Raw genomic sequence first — 22,470 nt, forward strand, 5'->3', positions numbered from 1 at the left:
CAGAGCGGTTAGATTGATTGGTCCGGGTAAGCTGCCAAAGACCTGAGAGGGATGCTATGGCTGCATTTTGCTTCGTCTGGTATTTCACCTCGCGCTGTCTCTTCCAATGATGTTTATGAAAAATTCCAAATATTTAACCAGAAGGAAGTGCCCTGCAGACACAGGGGAGCTGTCGTTGCCTGAAATATTGCGAGAGTTTGCTCGTCCGGTGTTGCTTTCATTCTGCCTTAGACACTGCTGAAACCAACAGCTTGAAATGGCTATGAAATAGCAGAGGTGAATTTATGGGACACTGGGTGCAAAGCCTTGGGGGCGCCACAACTATGATGTAGAATGGAATGGTGAGAGGCGGGGCGGCGCTGAATTTTGCCATCACACAGGGCACTGCTGAAATTGGAGGCCCCAAGGTCGGCCACTGGGAATAGAGATGGTCAGAGGCATCAAAACGATATGTGCTTCCGCAGTTGGTGTGGGTTGTGTTCTTACTGCAGCCATGTTTGTTTTCTCATTCACAGAGTCCTGTGCGTACAGGCCAGGCCCAACCACGAGGCAAGGTGAAGCAGCTGCCTCAGGAAGCAGGTCCCTGAGGAAGTGCCCAAGTGGGCACTCTGCCTGTGCTGCCACCTACACCGCTGGCAGAGAATTGGCGCTAGCGACACCTCACCCAAAATCAGCACTGATGCTGGTGCTAATTTTCTGCTAGTGATGGGGGTAGTGGGACAGGCAGAGGGGCTGGCTGCCACTCTGCGGATAAGAATCCTCCCTAGATTGAAGTGTCTCTCTAAAGCACTCTGGCTTCTTTTGCAGGAGCAGCCTTTGCCACAGAAAATCCCGTCAGGAGGCTCTTTCCCAACAATTAAAAATAATCAGAAAACAATGCCCATAGAGATGGAGAAAGATGTCTACTAAAAAGAGAAGGTTTTGGAATTAGGAATGTGAGGGACTGAGCCTGAGACGCCATTCATGCAAAGCAGACATTCTGTTCCTGGGCTATGGCCCTGCCCCTGTTGTCCGCCAGTGACTGGCTTTCCAGGATCTGTGGTGTTTTCTCGTGCCATCAATTCATTCACTTCTCTCTCTGTTTTCTCCGGCAGAACCCATGAGGGCTCCCAAGGGCCTTGCGTTTGCCGAGATCCAGTCCAGGCAGCTAACCCTTCAATGGGAACCTCTGGGGTACAACCTGACGCGATGTCACACTTACACCGTCACGCTCTGCTATCGCTATGCCGTGGGCACTGGCCACAACCAGACGTTCCGGGAGTGTGTGAAGATGGAGCGCAACGCCAACCGCTACACCATCAAGAACCTCCTCCCCTACAAAAACATCCACGTCAAACTTATTCTCTCCAACCCCGAGGGGCGGAAAGAAGGGAAAGAGATGATATTTCAGACGGATGAAGATGGTGAGTCTTGTATCTTCTGTGGGTAGGCAGGGGAGAGAGATTTGTCCTCCGGGATCTAGAAACTGTTTTCATTAAGGGACACAAAGGAGAACAGCTTATCAGAACCCCATCCAAGCAGAGTTATGTCCTGCTAGATTAATGATGCTGATTTATTGAGAATAATGCATCAAGGTACAAACACAGGTGCAGCAGATGGGATCTTCTAGCCATGCAGACTTAAGGAGTGTTCAGGTATTTGGATAAACGTGCAAAGGTTTAAACTGGAATAGGGGAACCTTTGGCTCTCTAGATGTCGTTTCCCATTCCCATCAGCCTCAGTCAGAATGGCCAATGATCAAGGGTGAAGGGAGCTGTAGTCCTAGAATATCTGAATGACTACAGTTCCCCTCCATCCTTTAGTTAAACCATGGGAAAGGGAATTAACATAAGACCCACCCATTAACACACACCAGCTTTGCCTACTCAGTTCTTGACCTTCGCATGTTGAGCAGAGAAGACTCACGGGGTGGGACGGGACTTTTACCCAAGTTTCTTTGAATGCAAGCAGAACTCTCCCTTTAAATTTTCTCTGCTCAACATGGGAAAGTTGGGGACTGAGTGGGTGCAGCCATGGATGTTGGGGGCAGGGCTAGGAGCTGTGGCCTTGTACTTCCTACACTGGAGGAGGTTTCCTGTTCAGGAATGATGCCCAAGTAGAGCTTTAAGGAAGAGAGGGCTGGATGGAAGCATGCCTGGAGGTGTGTACAGCTCCTAAAGCAACCTCAATGCCATCAGATGGATAAACATGAGTTTATTACTAAGTAGAAGGAGGCTCATCCCTCTCAAGAGCAACTTCTCCATCATCTTTGGAAAGTAATGTTTCAGCACCAATCTCCTAACTGATGGATGGCATTAAGATGTGTGGAGATGTTTGTGTGAACATGTGAACGCTGTAGCAAAGGATGGGAGATGGAAGTGCACACATAAGCTCTTTCCCAGCCCTCCGTTTGAGCTGGGATGGCTTGTAGGGGAATTTATCTGAGTCCTCATTTATGCAGAGGGTTCTTCTCATGAGTAAAGCCCACCCTTTGCACCCACCAACAAATAATAAAGTGTGTGTGATTAGACAAACACCTGGAGATGCTTATAGTCTTTATGTGATGGTGAGACGCATGATTCATTTGCAGGATTGGGGCATGTGTGATAGAACCTTTGTCCTAGCAATATTGTCCTACAACCTCTCATGGATAACTGGCACACATGTGTTTGTGTACACACACACACACACACACACACACACGATGGTGTTGTTGTGAGCCACCTCTAACATAGTAGATGGAGCATGGTATTAATATTTTGAAGGAAGGGGAGATGCAATAGAATGGAAGGCTGGGAGAGAGGAAGGGAGGGAGGGAAGGAAGGAAAAGGTATGCAAGAGGTACTGCAAACAAATGGGAATTTTTGTATGTTCAGTTTTCAGATTTGGGTGGTTTTTGTCCAAGTGTCAGACCTGTATGTGGAGTTTAAACTAGGGGTGAAGAACCTGAGGCCCTCCCAGATGTCCCTGGACCCCAACCCCCATCAGCTCCAGTCAGCATTGCCTGGGATGATGGGACTTGTAGTCAACCTCTGGAGAGCCACAGAGCCTTCATCCCTGGTTTAAACCATCAGCTCTATATTGCATATGTCTGCATTTAGCAAATTCCAGGAGAGCTCATTGATAAGAAACTGTAGAAATATGGGATGCTGCTGTGGTGCAGGGCAGCAATTCTATACTGTTACCATGGTTACCAATGGGACTTATTTATACATGCATGAGACCAGCCGATCGGTGTTCTTCACTTCTTCCTGTCCTGCTTTTCTTTCTTATCTTAGGTTTATTGTAGCATCTAAAGGAAGGAATGGGGCTGGGATACAAGAATGCTTGTGGGGATTTCATTAATTTAAAGCATTTTCACTCTGCACGTTAGCCAAAACGGCTCCCAGAGCAGCTTACAAGATCAGTAGCTAGACAGTTCCTGCTCCCATGTTTACTGTTGAAAAGCCATGGCGTGCAAGGAAAAGGGGATGTGGAGGGTAGAGGGTAAAAGCAAGTTCAAGGCCCAGTACTTAAAGTTGCAGTTTTGGTAATGACCATCTGGGACAGTTCACTTAAACTGATTGAATGCCTGTCTCAATGTGACAGCTGGTCTGAGTGAGAGGAGAGAAGGGAAGGGATAGGAATGGTGTGGAAAGCTTGGAGGAAATGGCATCCCCTTGGTTTTCTTCTGATAATTCACATCCTGACTTAAATTCAGTAGTGCGGCTTGGCATTTTTAGACTTTGGGCTTATGCCTATTACTTTGCTTTGCTCAAAATGTGGTAAGTCAGATGTGTTGCATTTGGGGGCCTACTTGCTCATTCTTCCAAGTGGGGCTGTGGACCTCTGCTCCCAGACATGGAAATAAAGAAACTAGTTGTTGTTGTTTAGTCGTTTAGTCGTGTCCGACTCTTCGTGACCCCCTGGACCAGAGCACGCCAGGCACTCCTGTCTCTTCCACTGCCTCCCGCAGTTTGGTCAAACTCATGCTGGTAGCTTCGAGAACACTGCCCAACCATCTCGTCCTCTGTCGTCCCCTTCTCCTTGTGTCCTCCATCTTTCCCAACATCAGGGTCTTTTCCAGGGAGTCTTCTCTTCTCATGAGGTGGCCAAAGTATTGGAGCCTCAACTTCATGATCTGTCCTTCCAGTGAGCACTCAGGGCTGATTTCCTTCAGAATGGAGAGGTTTGATCTTCTTGCAGGCCATGGATCACTGACTTGCCATGGCGAAGGGGCTTGAATAACTCAGAGAAGCTATGAGCTATGCCGTGCAGGGCCACCCAAGATGGACAGGTCATAGTGGAGAGTTTTGACCAAACGTGATCCACCTGAAGCAGGAACCGGCAAGCCACTCCAGTATCCCTGCCAAGAAAACTCCATGGACAAAGACAACAGACATATAAAAGAAAATAGAAGAGGTGGCAAATTCTGGAAAGCGGCAGATAGGCCCAGGTTGTCTGCTTTTCCAGACCTCACTGAGGCCTGATCTGTACATGCAGCAAAATGAGGAGGGAATGAGGTGCTGGAATCCTAGCAAAGGAGAACAAACCCCACCACGTTGGGTTATGGAACAGGTGGAACTGCAGTGTTTTTGATTTACTTTACTTTAATCATCTATATACTGCTTAACTACAACCATCTCTAAGTGGTGTACATGAAATTAAATACAGAAAATGAAAAACAAGAAGGTAAAAATCTATTAAAACTTTAAAATCGGAGTTTACTTAAAATGTCTGCTGGAATTTTTAAAAGAAGTGTTCATTAGGTGCTGGAAGCTCAACCAAGAAGGAGCCAAGCTGAGACCTCCACTGGAAGGGATTTAGGTTAAATCATAGCTGTCAACGTTTCCCTTTTTTAAACGGAAATTCCCTTATTCCGAATAGGATTCCTCGCAAGAAAAGGGAAAAGTTGAGAGCTATGGGTTAAATACTGAATCTGGTGGAGAAGAGCCATGCATTTTAGATAGACAGATGGAGGGGGGGGGGAAGGACCACCCTCTTTGCAAGTAGAAAACCAGTATAGTAGGATATAGTTAATTTCCTCAATAGGAGCTAGGTTTTTTTTATTCTACTTAGCAATTAGTTTTGTCATGGGTGGTATTGAAGAAAGGGCACTCTTCATCTGCAGTGATGCAGTCCACTCTTCAAGAGTCTACCATTTCCTCTTGTTCCTGTGTGCAGATCAGGCTTGAGAATAAATGTAAGGCAGTAGGGGGTGTTATATTCCCCCCTTTAGCTTTTCTATTTTTGGAGAATTTCATTACCGGGGCTTCCTTTCAGAACAGACCATTTTCCTTTCATCTTTTTTTGTGTAAGCATATCAAAGCTTAATAACAATAACAACAATTACTCTAATTACTACCTTGTTCTCAGTCAGCACCTTTCATCTGTGGATCTCAAACACCAATTAATTAAGGCTCACAACACCTCCGTGAGGTAGATATTAATGGTGACAAAGGGCCGAGGGGGCAGTCTGCCTCTGATGTCTGCTCTCTGTAGATGTCTCAGTACGTCTCTGACCTGGATAAGTGCTGTCTCGTATCAAGAAAGATAATTTCCCAGTTCTTCTGATGCTAACTGGGTCATGGCACTTGATCGGCAGGTTGTTGTTTTTTTAAAAGAAGTTTTTATGTGTTACTTGTGTGCACACATGCAAATCAATACATGCCAAGGGTCATCAAGGCATCAGATTTAGATAATACTTGTCTACCAGGAGTTTAGGCCACCTGTAGCGATAGCCAAAATCTGTCCATTTCAGCTTCTCATTTTCCAATCTGAGGTTCAGTTCTTCAGCTTCCCACACCTTCACATTCCTGCATCATTTTGCTATTTCCCCCCAAGTAAATTCACCAGTCAATTTATCCTAATATAAATGACTTCTTGAAAGGTATTAATTTTACTGTTGTTTCTTCATCACTGCTGTTGTTGTTAAAAATATTAAAATCCTGGGCGTTATGCCAGGCCACTGTGAAAGGTCCATTTAACTTATAATGTTTTCCGGAAGAATTACTTGTAAAGGGTGATTCAGAGAGAATTATAGGGAGAGCACCCCTAGAAACCTTACTATGCTGATAGCTGAGATCTGGACAGGAATGCGAGGTTAACCCATTCTATAAAAATGTTAGCTATTAAACATTGTACTCTTTGTACGAGGACTGAAAAAGCCACTTCCATCAAAGATCAGGCCTGGAGAACAAAGCTTTTCATCACATTCATGCCACATCTTATCACCCAAAAGCAGAATATGGGCCTTTTTATACAGTGCATCATGTCTAGAACCTGAAATGTAAGTCTCCTCGGTCCTAACCTGTCATTGTATTTGAGTACATGACTGAAGTGAAAATGAATTTGGTCTCTATGGAGCATTTAACTCTAAGCCGGGGATGTGGAAACTGCGGCTCTCCAGATGGTTCGAAGTACAACATCCATCATCGCTGTCTGTTGGCTGTGCTTGCTGTGACTGATGGGAGTTGGAGTCCAACAACATCTGGAAGCTCACAGTTTCCTCATCCTTGCTTTAAGTCTTTTGTGTAAGAAGGATGTGTGTGAAATACTTGTGTCAAGGCCATAACCACATGAGCATGAAGCTCTTCCTTAACACTATTTAGCCATTCTGCCTTTTTCATAATTTGTTGTCGTTTAGTCGTGTCCGACTCTTCATGACCCCATGGTCCAGAGCACGCCAGGCACTTCTGTCTTCCATTGTCTCCTGCAGCTTGGTCAAACTCACGCTGGTAGCCTTGAGAACACTCTCCAACCATCTGGTCCTCTGTCGTCCCCTTCTCCTTGTGCCCTCCATCTTTCCCAACATCAGGGTCTTTTCCAGGGAGTCTTCTCTTCTCATGAGGTGGCCAAAGTATTGGAGCCTCAGCTTCACGATCTGTCCTTCCAGTGAGCACCCAGGGCTGATTTCCTTCAGAATGGATACGTTTGATCTTCTTGCAGTCAATGGGACTCTCAAGAGTCTCCTCCAGCACCATAATTCATATAAGCTGCCTTATATCTGGTGAAGAATGATTTGTCCCTCAAGCTAAGTAATATTTAAGGCAGCAGAGAAGGGGCCACCGGCCCTATTCCTACAGTAATTTAACAATCAATTCCTTCTCACAGGGAACTCTGGGAATTGTATCTCTAGGAGAGGAATAGAGACCTCTTAACAGCTTTCAGCACCCTTAACAAACTACAACTTCCAGAATTCTTTGGGGAAGCCCATGACTGTTTCAAGCAGTGTCTAGGTGCTTTAAATGTATAGTGTACGTGTGGTCTCTGGTTACTGGAGATCTGGTGTTGGAAATACACTGTTGACGTTGGCAAGTCTTTAGGGCTTAAGGAGGGTGGGAGAAGCAACTTCTTCCTGTCACCTCTCCCCACCTCTGTCATGGTTTTGGGGGACAGAGAAGCAGATGACTTGCAAAAGGAGAGGAAGAGGAAACCAGCTATACTTAGAAAAGTCTGCGGAAAATGGAGGCCAGTGGAAAGTGGAGAAACATTTGGAATGGGCACTTCTACTGAGTCAGACCCATTGGCCCATCCAGCTCAGTATTGTCTACACCCGTGTTTTCCAAACTTGCTTCTCTAGCTGTTTTAGGAGTACACTTCCCATCATCCATGACCACTGGTCTTGATAGATAGGGATGATGGGAGTTGTAGTTCAAAAACAGCTGGAGGCCCAAGTTTGGAAAACACGGATCTACACTGACTGTCAGTGGCTGTCTAGGATTTCAGGCAGGTCCTTTTTCTAGCCCTACCTGAAGATACCAGGGATTGAAACTGGGACCTTCTCTGCAATGCAATTCAAGGCAGATGTTCTACAGCTGATGAACATCTCCACAAAACTAGAGAACTCTTTGGAAACACCTTGAGTTTACCCTGAGAATTATCTGAAAAAGCTGGAGAAGAACAAGCCTATTCTGAATCAAGATGATGGGGGATTTAACTGATCTCTAACTCATGCTCTTCTGTCAGCTCTCTTTCGTTCTCTCCCTCTGTATGTGACAAAAAGGGGATTTATCCCTGACCACATAAAAAAGATATACGCATTAGTAAAACAATGTGAAGAAGGACATGCATCAGATAAATTCATTGAAAAGAATGAACACATTTATAAACCATTTATGACTTACTGGAATACAAAACATCAAGACGGCATACAACTTTATGTATGATCTTCACCCATATAATTACATAGTTGAAAATGAAATTTGCTTTCTATTTGTGTTTTCCCCCCATTTTTATGTGAAATACCAACATTAAAGAAGCATTAAATCTGCCCAGCATCAAGCCCCTAACTGGCCACAGAGCTAGGAAACATACCAACCAACAAAGACCTGGTGGTGACAGTGACATCAACAAGAAAGATGCTAGCAATAAAATGAGCAGTATTCTGGATAAAGCCGGCCACATTATGCCTCTCCACTTTCAAATAAGCCAGGAGATGGGAGATGGATGCACAGAAGCCTGACAGGAAGAGTCAATTGGAGGTTACCCAAATTTAGTGCCAGAACACAAAGGTTCAGTTTACTTGGAAAGAGGACAGTGAGGAAATACAGTGGGCTAGATGGAAGAGAGAAAAGTCAGGCACAAGATCTACAAGCAAGCTTTCCCTGGGATATATTGGGGATTGAAATGTAGAGAAAACGAAGTGAAACTGAAGAACGAGCAGAACGAAGGCGGATTTCTTGCTGCTATTTTGTCTCATTCTCTGGAAAGGACGAGAAAAACCTGGTTAGAAGTCTTGCTACTGAACGCGGCTTGACCAAGCCAGCTGATTGAATTGAAATCTAGTAAGATTTGAAGGGCCAGAGGTTCACCCCTTCACCACGCCAATGGTGTCTCTGGAAAATATCCTGCTTGGGTGGGAGAGGAATTCAGAATAACACTAAGCATATTGCTCCATTAGTGTAAGCCAGGGGTCAGCAAACTTCTTCAGCAGGGGGCCGGTCCACTGTCCCTCAGACCTCGTGGGGGGGCCGGACTATATTTTGGAGGGGAAAAAATGAATGAATTCCTATGCCCCACAAATAACCCAGAGATGCATTTTAAATAAAAGGACACATTCTACTCATGTAAAAACACGCTGATTCCTGGACCATCTGCAGGCTGGATTTAGAAGGCGATTGGGCTGGATCCGGCCCCTGGGTCTTAGTTGGCCTACCCATGATGTAAACATTTCTGCTTGACTGATGCAACCATCTGTCCCCCCATCCCCCCTTGTGTACTGTCCCAGGGGTTCTCAAAACCCCACAAGCCAGTTTGTGGGGCTCAAGGTGTGGGGAGAGGAGGAAAAAAACCCATTTTGCTAGCAGAAGTCCTTGTGTGGGCTTCTTCTGGTAGGACTTACTGGTTGAATCTGGCACTTTGTTTTTCTCACATCTAGTCCTTTGTGCAGAAGTGCATAGGGACAAAGGATTCTTCCAGATCACTGATATAACTAGCCCAATATTTTCTACTCAGATTAGCAATGGCTCTTCTGGGGCCTTTGCAGAACATTCCTATGTAATGTTTCTCGATCTTTCCCACACCGGCAACCTGATCCTTTACAAAGTGGATATTGAAGGGATTTAATCAGGAAAGTTCTGCATGCAGAGTGTGTCTTCTGTCCCCAGTGTGTTGTGTTCCCTGCTCCAATGCTGTACTTTGGTGATATCGCTGCAACAGGGGAGGCGCCTGCTTTCCACTGCTGAGGGTGGGATGGTCTGGCTTACAGCCAAAACAACTTAAGAAGAGCCCTGCCAGATCAGACCAATGACCCATTATTTATAATCTTTTTTATTGAGTTTTACATTGCACATTTAAATTCCAACATTAAACACCATCATTTAGGATTCCCTGAATCCTTAGACTCCCTTCCACCCTTCCAAAGTTACCATTTTCAATCTTTTTCAACTGCTTTACATATTTTCTCTATTTTTTGCCTTAGTTTTTAGTACATTACAAGCGTTACTCAAATCCTGCCAAAGTGTTTAGTTGTTTAAAATGTTCTCTTAAGTACATTGTGAATTTTTCCCATTCCTTCTTAAAGTTCCTCTCTTCCTGGTTTCTGATTTTCCTGGTCTTTTTTGCCATTTTGGTGTAGTCCATCATCTTCATCAGCCATTCGTCTCTGGTCGGGACTTTCTCTCTGGGCCAGTAGTATCCGTGCTGCTGTCGTCGCATACGTAAATAATCGTTTCTGCTCCTTTGGTATCTCTGCACCTAAAATTCCTAATTAAAAAGCCTCTGTTTCCCCCCACAAATATTATTTCAAACATTTCCCCCCCAACTCATTATATATCATCTCCCAGAATGCTTTTGTTATCTTGCACGTCCACCAGACCAACGACCCTTCTTGTCCAGCATCCTGGACTCACAGTGGCCACCTAAATGCCCATGGGGGACCTGCAAATAGGACCTGACTCCCCTTCTCCTGCTGTGTCCACAACCAGTATCCAACAACTGGTAGAACATAGCCCTCATGCCCAGTAGCTGTTGATAGAGAACCCAAGCACAGGGCCTCTCTCTCTCTCTTCCACTGCTCATCATAATAATGTGCATTTTGATAGCACTGAATATTCAAGCACTGCTCTGGATAGGAAGACCAAATGCTCACTATGTAAAGACGCTTCCGCAGGGAAGTGCATAGACCTTGTGTGTTCCACCCATAATTTGCAATTAACTCCACTTTACAAGTTCAGAGTAAATACCAACATTAATCAAGGGGAAATTGTTTAGTTTCTCATCCAGAGTTTTATCATAAGACTTTACAGCTCCGGGTTACATTGTAATTAATCTCCCCAATTTTGTCACCATTTTTTTCCTCTCCTTCTCTTAAGCTTCAAGTATTTGCAATTAACCTGAAGGAGCTTGTTCCTGTTGAAGACTCAATTGGGTGGAGGATATTAGTGGGCTTAATTTCAGTGCCACCAAATCCCTGTGTAACTGCTCTGGCTCTGTGGATAGCTCATGCACCAGCAGAGTGTACAGGCAGCCTTGAAAGTTAGCCGTGAACATTGTCGAAAATTGTTCTAGAACAACGGTGGGGAGGGAATAAAAGTTGCACAGGAGACTTTAATAGCTGTATAAATGAAGGCAAGATTCAACAGACAACTTAAGAACAGTTGTTTTCCTTACAGGCAAACTTTACAAATTTAACCCATTACTTTTACAATTAATTGACTGGAAAAAACAATTAATTAGCTAAAATTAGGATGGAGATTTAGTCTTCATGCATGCACAGAAAACTACTGCAACATCATTAAGGAAAACCTGGTTTATATATTAGGTATAATATTCTGATTAGTTTAATTCCCCCCCCCCTATTTTTGTTTGTTGAAATATTTATCTCCTGTTATGTGAGCACCTCCAAGGGAAATACAATGCTAATATATATATATATATATACACGAACAAACACCAAATATTCATAGAATCATAGTTGGAAGGGAGCCAAGGGTCATCTAGTCCAACCCCCTGCAGTGCAGGAATCTCAGCTAAAGCATCCATGACTGATGGCCATCCAACCTCTGCTTAAAAACCTCCAAGGAAGGAGAGTCCATCACTTCTCGTGGGAGTCTGTTCTACTGCCAAACAGCTCTTACTGTCAGAAAGTTTTTTCTGAATGTTTAGTTGGAATCTCCTTTCTTGTAACTTGAAGCCATTGTCTTGAGTCCTCCCTTCAAGAGCGGGAGAAAACAAGCATGCTCCCTCTTCCATGTGGCAGCCCTTAAGATATTTGAAGATGGACATGGGTGGCGCTGTGGGTTAAACCACAGAGCCTAGGACTTGCCGATTAGAAGGTCGGTGGTTCGAATCCCCGCGACGGGGTAAGCTCCCGTTGCTTGGTCCCTGCTCCTGCCAACCTACCAGTTCAAAAGCACGTCAAAGTGCAAGTAGATAAATCGGTACCACTCCGGCGGGAAGGTAAACGGCATTTATGTGGGCTGCTCTGGTTCGCCAGAAGCGGCTTAGTCATGCTGGCCACATGACCCAGAAGCTGTACGCCGGCTCTCTCGGCCAATAAAACGAGATGAGCACCGCAACCCCAGAGTTGGCCACGACTGGACCTAATGGTCAGGGGTCCCTTTACCTTTATCCTCTCAGTCTCCTCTTTTCCAGGCTAAACATACCCAGCTCCTTCAAGCATTCCTTGTAAGGCTTGGTTTCCAGACCCTTGATCATCTTGGTTGCCCTCCTCTGCACACATTCCAGCTTGTCAACATCCTTCTTAAAATTGTGGCACCCAGAATTGGACACTGTATTCCAGGTATGGTCTGACCAGGGCAGAATAGAGTGGTACTATTACTTCTCTTAGTCGGGACACGATACTTCGGTTGATGATTCACTGTAATTCAAATCAGAATATGACCAGGTAGTCCAAATATGCTTAAAAGCTACCATGGGTCTTTGTTCAGAATCAAAGAAAAGTTAATGTAAATGAAAAGGTTTTCGGCATACTTGAGAATTGTGAGGATGTTAGTGTATGCAGTACATTATGTCTGGAAGGAGGCTATTCCAAAGTGTGGGTTTCCACCACAGAAAAGGCCCTCTCATTGGTTGTTGCCAGATGGACATTGCCAAGTGGTAGTACAACCAAGATGTCCTCTGAAGATGAGCACAGTGACTGGATGGGTCAATATGGAAGAAGATGGTCTTTCAGGTGGCCTTCTCCCAAACCACTTACAAATTAAGGATAAAACTGTTGAGGTTAGTGAGAAACTGCAGCTTTGAAGTGGACAATTAGTGAGTTGGCAAGAAGCCAAGTGAAGCAAGAGTGCGTGAAAAAAGTTTGCTTGGAAATAGGGAAGTCTAGCAAGAGGTGGTGACTGGCTAAACGTTTTCCCTTATAAGCAGCATGACACAGTAGTTTGGTGTTGGAGTTCAGAGGTTGGTTTGTAGAGTTTGAATCGCAAGTTATGTTCCTGAGTTGTCATCCTGGACAACACAGACTAAGCAGCCGGTAGCAGAGAGTTTTGGTTGAGATCCATCAACAAAAACCTCAATCCTGGCAAATTGGCAGCCAGTGGAAGTCCTTCTTCAAAGGTGTTGCACGTCCAGGGCTAGGTGTACCACTCAACAGCAACCTAGTTGCAGCATTCTGCACTGGCTGCAGCTCCTGGACCAAGAATAATGGCAGCCCCATCTAGAGTACATTACAGTAACCAGTGTGTGAGGTTACCAATGTGTGGGTAACTGTGGCTAGGCTATCCCTGTCCAGGAATGACTGTAGGGATAACCAAGTGTTCACCTGATAGTCCTAACTAATATCAAAGTAGGTGTTAACGATTAGCCTTTTTCATTTCCAAAGGAAGGAGAGCAACCCTTCCTTCAAAGGCAAAGGCTGAGTCTCTCCAATTTCCTTGTGTCCAGCTCTGCATTCCTAACCTATTTTTCTCAACTTGCAATTTCCCCTGCTGCTTTTAACCACACGATAATTGCTCCAGCTGTTTTCTTCTTGTGCCCGCATACAGTTACTCCAGCTGTGCTTTTTGCTGTACTGTAAGCACTCCAGCTGCTTTTCTGATTAACAAGACTTTCTTCTTATCCTTTGAGTTGAATATGATGTCTAATATAGTGTGCTGTCTATGCTTCTCGGGGGATCGATACATCTTTGTCTGAGCAGGGTGATACTGAAAATTGTACATGTCTGTTTCAATTATTTGCCTATCCAATTTATCTAATGTGGCTATCTGAATCTGCCCAGGACTGCTTTATGAAGCTCTTTCTCTGATATATTGCTTTTGTCCTGGAGTGTTCATTAGAAATTCATGTTTTTGTAGGTTGGTTAAATCTTTTTCATGTTAAAAACAATCAGATGGAAAAGTAGTTTTGATCTGAAGGTGGGGAGGAGGCTATTAAAACACTCCTGTTTTGTTGATATATATATATAATTAGGACTGCTAAAGTGCAGGCAAAGTGATGTACTCTGTTGTCATTTTTTCAGTCTTCAAATTCTGTGATTATGACTCCAGCAACCAAATTAGGCTGGTTGCTGTTTCTCTTACTTCTACACAATTGTGCCTGCACAGAAGACTCTTTGACACATTATAGCAGAATATGCATTTGCATCGTTCTGCCATAAGTTGACCTCATCTGTTCTGTAACATTTGAAGGACATTTGCCTGCCTGAATACGTAGCAATCAAGTGCCCAGGAACCTCAGCCACTTGCAGCTCCCAGGGGTGTCCTTACTGCAGGCGGTTGGACACACAAATGGTTTCAAATGTTTCAAAAGCAGCACCATCTACCCAGAGTATGCCAATATGGTATGAGCTTCTGTAGAAAAACATCAACAACTATATCGGATGAACTGGAACAGTGGAGCTGGTGTTTATTGCATACACAGAAATGTGACCTGCAAAAACATATTGCACTGTGAAGTGCTCCTGTTCAGGAATTTAGCCAATAAATAATGTCCTTGCCCAGAATATTCCATTCCCCTCTCAGCTTTTCGTCCCAACCGCCAACATTGTTAGCATTCCATGGGCAGTGAGGAAGCTTAGTCGTTATTGGGCTACCCTGGGGTTTTGTGTTGGAGTTGAATTTTTGCCCCCTTTTTTCCATCTCACAAATAATTTTTGTGTCTCTTCAAACACTGTGGGTTCTCCTAAACACATTGAAACCTCCGTCTTAATTCCAAATTTTGGTCAAAATTCTTCTGGTACCACCCGTGCACACTTTTAGATGGAATGATAGGTCCAGTGATGGCAGTGGTGGTGTCGAGGCTGGTGACACAATCTTCTCTTGTAGATTATACCCTATTGGCAGTAATAATAATAATAATAATAATAATAAATTTTATTTATACCCCGCCCTCCCCAGCCAAAGCTGGGCTCCGGGCAGCTAACAACAAGCAAAACAATCCAACATTCTAAAAACTTTTCACCATAAAATCAATCAAAACAAATTGATGGCAACCAGCAAGCAAGACCCTGTGCAGATTGCCAGAGGAGGGGGTCAGGCTGTGCCTGATATGTATTGAAAGAAAACCAGCTCATCCCTTAGCTTCTAAGGATCAAATTGGGTATTATTTTAAATCCATGGGTGTATTTCACATTTTTTTTAAAAAAAGTCTCTCAATTAAAAAGTCCCAAATGCTGTAACTTTTCTTCATAGGGGATCCATATAACCCCAATGGGGTGTTGGGGAGTGGAAGATGTCAGTTGTGTAGGGTACCCTCCTTCTCTGGGGGCCATGTATGTATTGGCAAAGGAGCACTCCTCCACCAGTAATTGCAAAGCAAAACCAGAGACAAAGAGCAAGCTTTCCCCCCCCCAGAGAGTCTGTGGGGTGCCTGAAACGAGTGCCCCTTTCCTTCTGGGTAAGGCTCCTCTGAGCTTCCTTCCCTGTAAGATTGACCCTTTCATCATCAAACTGGCTGCCAGCTGCAGGAAACTTTGTAAAATTTCCTGTGCCAGCAGGGCAGCTCAAAAGCTAGAGCTGCTCTCAGGCCAACCCCTTTCTGAGTTATTCGCTTCCTACAGAGATCAATGATACGGATAAAAAAAGAGGCAGCGCCGCTGTCATTTGAGCCCTCAAAGGTTGTTCCAAAACATTAAATAATGGAAGCATTTCCCATTAGGAGATGGAACGGTTCATTAGCAGGCAGACCTCTGCTGCCCAGACCGATCCTCCCAAGCAGATGGGAGCTTTCCAGGGGCGAGTGGCTCTTCTTCCATTGAATTTACCATTCTGACACAGCAGACAGTTCCAGCCTACATCCCTTTGTAGGCCCTGTGTCTTTCTTAGTGTTTACAGCTGGAAGGTGATGGATTCCCACCTTTAAGGAAGACACCAGAGATCTGCAGGCAGTGGTGAGAAGTGGAATTGCTTTTTGTTGGCATTCTGTGACCAGGGGTGGAGGAAGGGGGTGTGTGGTAGGGGCGGTCAGCCCCAGGTGTCACCACTGAGGGGTGTGACAAAATGCCAGGTGGCACTCACTGCAGGGCCTGGGAGTGACGCGGTGGCTTGGGCACCCGCAGGCTCCGCGCTGCCCCTATGGCCCGCCTGCTGCCTCCCCCTCAGCTGTAGGGCAGAGGCCCTGCGGAGGCCCCGTGGAGCGTCCTGCCCCATCTTGCCCCGATGCTGCTGGTGTGTTTAGTATAAATCACATGAGATGTCTGAGAAGAGTGTGGGAATGGAAGACTGTCCTATCTCTTCCATCTGAGCGTGTTATTGTAACTGTACTTTCACTTTTGCAGTATGCTAGATTTGTTGTTCTGCCAGAGCTTAGAGAACACAGACGTGATTATGGATTGTCTGTACAGAATCTAAATAAAATGTAGTTTAGATCTACAGATGTTTCTTTCTTCTTGCTGGGTGATGCTAGAAGACTTGTGTGCAGTTTTCAGATGAAAAGTGTCACAGAAAGGCACTCTGGAGATGAAGGGACATGTCATTCCAGAGATGTGCCTACCGGGAGACGCTCAGAGGTCCGGGGGGGGGGGGTCCTCAATTTTCCCCAGAGCATTTTTCCAACAGCCCCACCCCCGTGGGCAGCTGGCCCTGCCCCTAGTGCCCGATCGGCTTGCTCTGCCATTGTCTGCGACGTCACAGCAGCTCACCTGATTAGAGACTTCACTGCTGCAAGCAGAGTACAATGTATATTACTCATTTAGTCCAAACTCAGGACATGCTAAAGCTGTTTTCTTCTCCCTCCCTTGCACCTTCCAGGTCCTAAGTACAGGGGTCAAGTACAGAAGCCAATGAAGAATGGCAATGGAATCTTATTTCAATCTTGGGAAAGTGACTTTCACTGCTCCTGAGGGCAGCAGGCTAATTAGGGGTGTGGGTGGCAGGCTGCATTGCACACACAAATCTGTTCTCCAGCTGAAGGACACAACCAGGGGGATGCTGCCATAACACCCCCCGCCCAGTATCTGCTGCATGAGTTAAGGCCAGGTCTGATAGGTCACACCCACAGTATACATTTGAAGCACATTCCATTCCCTGAAGAATTCTAGGTAATGTAGTTTACCCCTCACAGAGCAACAGTCCCCAGCATTTTAACAAACTACAGTTCCCAGGATTCTTGGGGACTACAATGGACCATGTCGCTTTGAATTAGTTTCAATGTGCTTAAAATGTGTGGTGTGGGTGTGAACATAATCTTATGTCTGTATAATTGGAAGCAATTCTCACGGAGACTTTTCAGTTATATTTGCAATTTTTGGAAATCTCATTGACGCCAAAATAAGCACCGATGAATCAACAAACTGAATTAGTGAAATAAAGTCTCGGTTTTGTTTTGTTTTGGTGGGGTGAGGATTTCATGAAAGTGTTTATCTGGGTCAATTGCATGAATTTTTGGTTGAATCACTGTTTTGCACAAGCTCTAGAATCCAGACATAGTTGCCAAGTATTATTTTTATTAACATTTCTCAGATGCCTTTTACAAGCCAGTCTCAGGGTGACCTACAAACAATACAAAAGGCTTTAAGCATAAGAGCAGCGAACAATGGTTTATCTGTACAATACTAAAAACACCCCAACAAAGTGCCTAAATCATCACCCACACAGTAGCAAATGCCACTCAACAATTAGCGAGCATCCTATCACATACCATGGCGTGGCTTTCCTAGAATTCAAGGTGATTAGGAACTCCTTTTTTTAAAAAAAGGGGGGGAGTCTTCTATTTCTACTTAAAAGATGCCAAAGCACAGCCGTATTTGTAGTGCATCATGCCAACCTCTACATGTAATTCAAACAAGGTGGAATATCCTGAAAATTGTTTCCTTTGTGCCTTCTCGGATTTGATTCCTCAGGTGCATCCCAGACACTTGTAATAAAATGGAGCATTTGCATAGTGCTGAGCACAGATGAGGACTGCACATCTGTTTACATGCGCAAATACATATATCTGCCCCAAAGGTTTCCATAATTTAATAAGTGCTTTGTGTAGGGCACCTCACCTCGGATTAAATTAGCTTGTAAATCAGGTGGAAATGCTTTATTTGCATGGTGGGCTTTTGCTTTTTATTCCCCCCTACTTGTTTTGCAGTGAATTAGCTTGTCCTCCTTACCTCGCCAAATAATACAATATACGAGAGCACTGCAGAAATTAGCAACTGATATTTAGAGTGCCGTTATCAAGTGGAAAGTAGGCGATGCCTATCTGTAGTACCTAAGGCAGAGCAAAGGTCCCAATGGTCACAACACTAATGAGGATTTGGGAACTGGGTTGTTGCTGTTGTTTGTTCAGAAGACAAAGACAGATTAAAGAAACATAGCTAAAGAACATATAAAAGGTTATAGTTTAAAATCCATTTAACTTTCTATAGAATTAAAACGTATCAGCTAGAATGCAGATAGTAAACAACACCAACACACACACACACACACACACAAACACACACGTAAGAGCCCTTTCCTTAAAAGCAGTCAGTTTGCAAAAACCTGCCAGTGGAAGAACAACAAGGAGGGAGATGGTCTAACCTCTCTAGGAGGGGAGTAACAAAGCCTGGGAGCAGCCACCGAGAAGGTCCAATCCTGCACCCAACAACATATGTGCCTGTAAGAGTGGCAGGACTGAGAGAAGAGACTCCCCAAAAGATCTCAGAGCCCAGGAAGTCCATGCGAGAGAATACAGTCCTTCTAAATGCCTGGGTTCTACACAGAGTTCTTCCTCCCAGCTTGCTACTGTCTCAACAGTTTCAATGAACTGTTCCAAACCATTGGATTGTTTCTGACTTTTTTTTTTAAATGTAGGGAAACATTTACAACACCCCAATTCTCACATCAAATATCACTTTCAGATATTTCAAATATCACTTTCAAAAACCACCCTGTGTTTATGCCTTGTTAAAGGTGTGATTCTACCTTCTCCATATTTGCATTCATTAATTTTGCAACCAGCTGACATCCACTGATGAAAAACCAATTTAATTAGAGATAGCCTAGGAAAGTGTCATTGCACTGTAGGTATCAACAGTTCAAAATGCACCTCAGCAGGTGCATTGTGTGCTGCTGCACTGCATGATGCTTTAGGGAAAGGCTCATTGGTGGAGCATCGTCCCAGGTTCCATCCCTGGCATCTCCAGGTAGGACCAAGACAGACCTCTACTTTGACACCTACAAGAACTGCCAGTCAGTGTAGACAATACAGAGCTACTGTATATAGTCTAATGGCCTATATATTTCCCACTTGGTAGAAAGCAACTTCCTAATGTTTCTCTATTTAGGAATATTCTATATTTAGTATTCAGGCACATGCATTTAGGTGCTTCAGTGATCCATTGTGTTCAGATGTGTGTGCCCTAGAGGCAAAATGAATTACTCACTCATTTGAGACATACAAGTTCTGGGGATCCTACTACAAGCAGGGACCTTGTATAGTGCTGTGGAATGGCAGGCTGTGAACCACGTTAGATGTTTGCACATTGCAGACAAGATCCATCCACTCCCTGTTCACAAGATTTCAGATCCCAGGGAGATAGCAGGATCTGCCATCCCATTGATCACCAGATTTAATTCAGGCTCCCACACTGCTCCATGTGAGTCCCTCCCGAAGTTGCATGCTTGGTGGAAGAGAATGACCATCTCAAATAGAAGGAATGTACTGTTCTTTGGGCTAGAAATGTAACAATGAATTCAAAATAACAAATAAATAAATGAGGATGGTTGGCCAGCCTCTTTCACTAGCCTGTCTGTGCAAATCCTATTCCTTTGACTTGTTCTTATGCATGGCTTTCAAAGTGGATTATACAAATTTGTGGAGGACATTGCTCTTAACAGCTGCTAGCCACAATGGCTCTGTTTTACCTCCAATGTCAGAGGCGTCACGCCTCCCAATACCTATTGCTGGGAATCTATCTCTGGAGGGCAGAGACCAGTTGACACTCAATGCCCAGCTTGCATTCCTCTGCTGGGCATCTGGTTGGCTACTGGGAGAACAGGGTGCTGGACTAGAGAGGCAATTGAACCGATCCAGCAGGGCTCTTGTTATGCTCTTATGTTTTTAACTGGAATATTTAAGACTGGACCAAAGAACACACAACCCTAACTTTTTTTTTTAAAAAAAAGATAAAATTAAGAATAATATTTCATTTCCAGGGACTGTTCAGCTTGGCTCCGGCAGACAGATTACAGACCTCCAGCCTTTGCAATCCAACCGCAGAGTCTGACAAAGCCCCCATGATCACAATAAAGTGAATTATAGCTTTAATGCAAACAGTATTATTCACATAACCCCTGAAGCCTGTTTCTGCCGAGGTGGTTTTGAATAATGCTTTTGGACTTCCCCATCCTGCTGTTTGCACCTTGCCCCTGCCCCTGTCTGTGGAGTCGAAGGGCTTTGCTTCTTTGTCTCCCCCTTCTGCTTTTCCTTCTCCTAAAGAGAATATAATCACTCGATTCTGCCTAAAATTAGAGGCTGCTGTAAAGCTTGTGTGGCAGATGATACTGTTTGTGAATAGTGATCTTTGCAAAGCAATTGCCTGGTCTGTTCCTCCTTAATGACATCCTTGAGAAAGGGGAATGAAAGGCGGGCTGGGGGAATCTGTGCTAAATCAGTGGATATTGATCCTAGTTATGGCTCTTTTGCTTGTTGTTTGTCATTGTTATTATTGTGGGTTGTTGATAATTAGAGGGAATGACAGGGCTCCACTAATCCAGCCAAATTGCCTGGAGATTAGAGATTTACGCAAGGCCCCCGTCAGTGGGTGTTGGAGCAGCTGGTTACGAAAGCTCCAGGCCTGAGTAAACGGCAGACAGTCCATCCTTCCTGGCAGAATATGGTGTGTTTGCAGAAGCCTCATGCCAGGTGCTAGTGTGAACCATCAGGACTGGGTTCACAAGGGAGGGGGGGATAACAAATTGATTAATATGGATTGAGGCCCATGTCAAAAATATCTGAGAGAAGGTACAGTGAGGGCTAGCTCCATGTGAAGCCCCCTTCCCAATATCCTTCACCATCACTGACCCCTGAAGGATTGCCAGCTGCAGAGAGAAACACTACAAACTATAGAGGGCGATAGCAATCTGCCTGCCATTTTACATTTCCCACAATGCATTTGGGAGGAAAGGCCATAGCTCAGTGCTAGAACACCCATCTTGCATGTAGAAGGTCCCAGGTTCAATTCCTGGCATCTCCAGGTAGCACTGGGATCATCTCCCTGCCTGAAAACCTGGAGAGCCATGTTGGTCAGTGTAGACAATACTGAACTTGATGAGCTCAGTGTAAGACAGCTTCCTCTCTGTTTGCATGTTGGTGTTGGGTCCCTCCAGACCACTGTCAGAAATTCACAGTGGCAGCTTGTCTTCTGAGGCTCAGTCGCCACTGTCAGTTGGCTCTGCCAGGGCCAGAGAAATGGGTGAGGGACAATATCCATGTAATTGGCCTTGCCCAGGGCACATGGACTTTCAAAGCTGTCCAAGAGTCCTGAGTTTGGGTGGTGGCCCTGGCTACAGCTTCTGGGGGCCCTTGGGCAAGAGACACACTGCAGGAACCCTTCAAGAGCTCACCCAGCTTTTCCTTGTTGCTGGCACTGCTGCCTGTTCCATTGCCTTCTTCCTTTAGTGGAGACTTTTTCAGCCTGAGGGCTGCATTCTCTCTTAGACATCCTTCCGTGGGGCGTGCCAGGGACTGAAGGAAACTGGAGTCCTGAAACATCTGGATGGCAGCACAGGTCCCTTATTCCCAGTCTAGATCACACTAGGAAGCTTCTTCCTGCCAAATCAGAAAATGGGTCCGTCTAGCTCAGTATTGTCTACACTGACTGGCAGGGGACACTCCCAGCCTTATCCAGAGATGCCAGGAATTGAGCATTCAAGATAGATGCTCTTTCACAGAGCTGTGCAGCTCACTGTCTGACCTAATTGGTGTAACAGGACAAAACTGAGCACTGGGATCCAACTGGGGGTTGCGTGCATCAGACCCTTCCTGACACTGCTCAGATATGCAGCCTCCTCCTTCTCATCTCTCCTCATCCTCTCCTGTCTTGCCTTTAGTTAGCGGGTTGACTGCCTTGGCTCAGCAAAAGGCAATTAAGCCGTCCCCATAAAATAAACATGAGCGAGAGTCGCCTGCCGATTCACCAGGCATGTATTTGCCTGAGTGCTAATTTGTGGAGGATTGAGGGCTCAGTCTGCAGTGATCAACCCAGAGTGCTCTGGATTATGCAAACGCAGTTCGGTAATGGTGTGATTTCTCCCTCCTCTGGCTGCTGAAATTTATGTTTGCAACCTAAGTTGACAGGGAAGTTTCATTCCTTGGATCAAGATGACTTTCCCACAGCCTGTGTGATGTAATGGGTAGAGCAGTGCTAGCCCATATTGGACTACAACTCCAATCATCCCTGGCCACTGGGTGTGATAGCTGGGGTTGATGGGGCTTGTAGTCCTACAATGTATGGAGGACACCGTGTTGGCTATCCTGGGTTAGTGTCTGACAAGGAGTGGTGGGACTTGGGTTCAAATGCCTGCTCAACTCCACAGCTCACTGGGTGACTTTGAGGTGACCATCTCTCAGCCTAACCTACTTGGCAAGGTTATTGAATCAATAAATTCCAGGGGCAAAGGGAGATCCTGTCTGTTGTAC

The 22,470-nt window shown here is 45.0% G+C and overlaps 1 protein-coding gene across 9 annotated transcripts in view; it reads left to right on the forward strand.

Annotated features, from left to right (window-relative positions):
* Positions 1-22,470, forward strand: part of PTPRU (protein tyrosine phosphatase receptor type U) — a 366,315-nt gene that overhangs the window by 215,627 nt on the left and 128,218 nt on the right. For all 9 annotated transcript variants that reach the window (XM_083454725.1, XM_083454717.1, XM_083454719.1 and 6 more), the window contains exon 8: positions 1,095-1,403. In XM_083454725.1, coding sequence (XP_083310851.1) covers positions 1,095-1,403 — 309 coding nt within the window. The remainder of the gene's footprint in view (positions 1-1,094; positions 1,404-22,470) is intronic.

Source organism: Podarcis tiliguerta, assembly GCF_965153285.1.
Source record: "Podarcis tiliguerta genome assembly, chromosome: 8".
NCBI lineage: Eukaryota > Metazoa > Chordata > Lepidosauria > Squamata > Lacertidae > Podarcis > Podarcis tiliguerta.